This window comes from Ceratina calcarata, unplaced genomic scaffold, assembly GCF_001652005.2.
Source record: "Ceratina calcarata isolate Rehan_Ccalc_2016 unplaced genomic scaffold, ASM165200v1 scaffold250.2, whole genome shotgun sequence".
In the NCBI taxonomy this organism is placed as follows: Eukaryota; Metazoa; Arthropoda; class Insecta; order Hymenoptera; family Apidae; genus Ceratina; species Ceratina calcarata.
The window spans coordinates 1301795-1306132 of record NW_017147019.1 but is presented as its reverse complement, the minus strand read 5'-3'; the positions used below and the strand labels follow the sequence as shown (position 1 = coordinate 1306132).

General features: G+C 43.6%; 1 protein-coding gene across 3 annotated transcripts in view; it reads right to left on the bottom strand.

The window, feature by feature from the left end:
• Positions 1-2329: 2329 nt before the first annotated feature.
• The window catches only part of LOC113464081 (LHFPL tetraspan subfamily member 6 protein), a 45050-nt gene continuing 43041 nt past the window's right edge, over positions 2330-4338 (bottom strand). The window contains exon 6 of one of the 3 annotated variants that reach the window (XM_026811947.1): positions 2330-2482. In XM_026811947.1, the coding sequence (XP_026667748.1) occupies positions 2361-2482 (122 nt within the window). In that variant the 3' untranslated portion in view covers positions 2330-2360. The remainder of the gene's footprint in view (positions 2483-4338) is intronic. The other 2 variants (XM_026811949.1, XM_026811946.1) reach the window with 2 other exon arrangements.

Below are 4338 nucleotides of genomic sequence, written 5' to 3'. Positions count from 1 at the left end.
GTCAGGGCGGTGTCCAGAATGGGGAAGCAATGCACGTAGAGAAATACGTGCATCGTGTTTTACCCGACGATCACTTGACGCAGCCGTTCACTTCTCTATTTTCGCTCGACTCCCATTCTGTACGTCTGTATGTATGTACGGGTTCCGGGCGAGTATCGGAAACCCCCTTTTAAACGTCCTATTACTTCCTCCAAGAACGATCGTCGCGCCGAATCGTTCTCCATTCAACCCTGCTGGAATTAATCGCATTGCGACCTCGTTCGAAGAGAAAAAAAGAGCATATTACACAGTATCTTATTCGAATTATCAGTGTATTTATCGTTTTTGAATGCTTCTCGTCCCCGACTCACGCTCATTTAAATTCTTTTCACATAATAGACATTCCTATTTGAAAAATTGGATAGGGAGCAAGGAAAAATCGTTTCACGGAAAGCACCCTTTACTACGTACAGAGTATTTGAAAAAAAGCTGGTTGAGTGAAGAGTCGCAATTGGAACGAGCTCGTTCAGAGTTTAGGGTCGGGTGAATGAGCCAGATACATGCTAGGGGGATTGCAAAGGTATGCGGTAAACGCAGCGTACAGGCTGACAGATGTAACTCATGGCGTGCATCGTCTGGTGCAAGTGACAGTTTTGTGCGAGCACTTCCGTTATTGGCTGAGTGCGTACCGAAAACTAGATGCAAAACGCGATACCTTCGAACGTAATAACGTACTAAAAAAAAAAACACATTCATAAGCTAGATAAAAGACAGGAAAAGAGGTGTCATTTACATATTTTTTACTATTTTACGATAGTCTGTAGGAATTTTTGATCAGTAAATTATGTCTCTTTGCACTCTCATCTTCGATTGCATATCTAACGTGGAAAAATCTCTGATAATGAGTCGGTTCGATCGTATCGGTGACTGACTTTCCCGTTCGAAAAATTGACTGGCAGTCAATAAATTATGGCAATAACCGGCAGCGATGGGAAACTCGTTTATGCGATGCGAACGACGTATAAGGAGGAACACAAGAGGAAGCTGAGAGATAGAATAAAGAAAGAATGGAATCGCAATATCTTCGAGGATCGATCGGGAGGATTGCGTTTTTATGAAGCAGCACGCGAGCTGGGTAGAAACGATCACTCGTTAGAGAAGATAATTCTTATTTTTTTTTACAATCCCTCGGACGACAGAGGCGCTCGTTAATGCATTAAAAGCGCGTTTTTCTCGATTTGTGTGGCAGAGCCTCCGTAGATAATCTCGGTGAACGCTGATTTCGTTTCCCATGTTTTATAATGTAAATAGAAAGATTTTAACAAGCTTTACAAGATTAGATTAATAAAGCAGCCGTTTAAGAATTTCCACTTTGAAGTATGTATTTCAGTTCTATCTTAGTGGCATGCAGAAAATAATCAAAATCAAGAGAACCGAGAGAGTAACCAAAATACTATTAAAATTCATAAACTAGTGTAGGCTAGATTTTGAAAGCGAGGGTGGGAGTTCATTTGCTAACGCAGACAGGTTCGCGTAGTCTTAGAACCGAAGTAGCTGAGTGTAGAAACCGACGCGACGCCGCGGAGGATAGCAGACGTTCGCAAAGTACGATCACAAAGTTCCTACAGTGCAGTTGATGCCTCATTGTTATAAGACGGCTCGCAGCCGCACCGGAACACTGCCGTTAATCATTTATGATCAAATTAATCCACGTGCGCGCATTCACCTGTTCCTTCCTTCTGAACTGTACTTTCAGAGAAAAGGGATATTTAATAACTACGATTCGGAGCTTTTGGTTGTCGCCATTCATTCAACGTTCTCTATTCAGTGGCTGAATGAAATAAACTCTAAAATATAAAATTAAATGAAAACTTTCACAATCTTTACAAATGCAATTTTATGTCAAAGCAGGAGTGGACTTTTCATAGTACATCTTTTGATGTGTTGAAAGGATATTCGACATCTATATTTATAATATATATATTTTAACCCGTTTCTTTTTTGAAAGGATTTACAAATTTCAGGTATACCGGCAGGAATGTAATATCAAGTAGCGTGATCTGTCAGGGTACACAGAGGCGATATTAAATACGAGGGAATACGCGCGAGGGAACAGAAGGCGGACGCGAGCTGAAGAGGAGTGAAGAACATTTCGAAATTCGTGGGTCGGGCGATGAAAGTAAACGGTGAAAATATATTATACATCTGTATTTGTGCCGGGTGAGTAGAACGTCGGGGGAAAAAGGAAGAAAGAGAGGAGGGGACCTTAGCCGAGTAATGCAACAGGGGTTAGAGCCGGCTATTATGTAAATTTTAATGCAATACCAGCTCGGCTTCACTCCATTCCCTGTAACCGCCTTACATCCGCTCTTCCTGAACGCTTATAAAATTATGCCTTCCTTTTCTTCCATCCACTTTTCCCGTTTCCACCGTTCCGTTCGTTCTCCGTCCAGGACTTTTCCTCCCGTCTTTTCCCCGTTTCGTACCTCGTGTGTTTCTCCAGCTATGAAAGATGAAAATGAGAACCATTTCGCCGGCATTACGCGTCGATCGTCGAGCTTGATTAAAACCACTTTAAAAGTAGGTACTTTTTCATCGAGGTAAAACGCGTTTAATCCCGCGGTCCGCCACCGACTTTCCTCCTATTCCTATTTTTAATTCATTTCTCCGACGAATAAGAGTAGTATGTAAATCCAGCCGCGACGTATTTCAAAAGGCGGAATACGCCGTTTATATAAAACATTCAAACTGAGTCTGATTACGCGGCGAACAGCAAGCAATATTAAGATCGCAAAGTACATAGTTTCCCGGAGAGTTTCAAACGCAAATGTCACAGTCGCAGTCTGAAGCGAATTCGCAAGGAACACAGTCCCTTGTATCCTGACGAACGACCGTCCGACCTGGCATACGATCGCGAAAGTTCAATAAAATGTCTACTCTTCTAATTTCCTATGGGGCGTAAATCTATAATTAAAATACACGCGAAACTTGCCTTACTTTCTTAAGAACCATCGTTCCGTGCTCCCGACTTCCACCCACGAAAACATCACCTCTTCTCGCTTTGTAGCTCGTCGTGTTCTTTTTTCACAAACTTCCTTCGCAATTCCCTCGAGTGAACATAATCACTCTTTGCTAGCCCGCATTAGCAGGAATTACCGTCCATTCCCCATCCCGTGTATAGAGCCGTGTTCCGACGTCGATACGCTTAAATCGCTTGTCTTCCACCGGTTCCGCAATTTACGATACTTTCTGGAAACGTTTGCCCGCACCGCCTGCTCGGCCAATTTCCTCCAACCACCGACGACGCCCTCGAACTCGAGGAACCCAGGCAACCTGCCTGCTACAGCCTGCCACTTCAGGTGCTCGTCTTTCGTCCACGCGACATCTGTTTCGTTCGGGACATAAAATAAGAGCCCGGAGTATGCTTCCTCTTTACGATACGTCTCGCCTCCGCGGTTAAATAGTTGGATCTATAACGCGGAGTAACATATTTGCCGCGCACCATCTCGTTAAAAGTTCCCTTCCGATGTAGCAAACTTTCTATTACTTTTTTCTCCGACTCGGACACCGGCGACCTTCCCCTGGCTTTCCGTTTCACGGTGTCTTTGAATTTAATGTCGGGTAATCTCCTATCTGGCAACTTTTGACAGAGTCACCAAGAGTTTTAGTATTCATTTTGATAAATCATGAATACCTTACAAATTCGTGTATTTGTGCATAAATTTTAATTCGTATGATTGCATGTTAAAAGCATTTAAAGAATGGAAACGATAGAACGAATGTGTTGTACATTTTGTTGCATGGATTTTGAAACCTGAGAATTTGTATACGTTTATCAACTGTTTTAGGAATAATCATTTGTACTATAATCTGTGAGCCAATGTGAAAATGTAATTTTCAACTAATGTCAATCGTTTACGCGACGAGATAGGAAACGGGTGCGTTGTCAGAGTTTCGTGGGGATCGGGACCGGCCGGTTTCTTGATTCTCTCGGCAGGCTGAGCACGTCTTGCAGTGTATTCACGAGTTAACGAAGCGGCGCGCACTTTCGGGGCAGGAGGACTGCTGCTACCGCTAATTCTATGTATACACGGAATTCGAAGGTTGGCTAGAAAGTGGCGAGCGAGCTGCAGGCTGCGGGCGAGCGCAGGGGGAGTCGCTGTAAGCTCGGTTTGCATCTAACTTGATCAGTCGAGCCGCGCAATCAGCAAATACACCGGGCGTCGTACCACCCGCATATACATACGTATGCGCATTCCTCTATATGGGTACAGGGTAAAAGTATCTCTGAAGCGCGTACACGTGTGATAACGCGATAAGCTAGAAAAAGTGTTTCGATACCGCAGCCAGTCAAATATT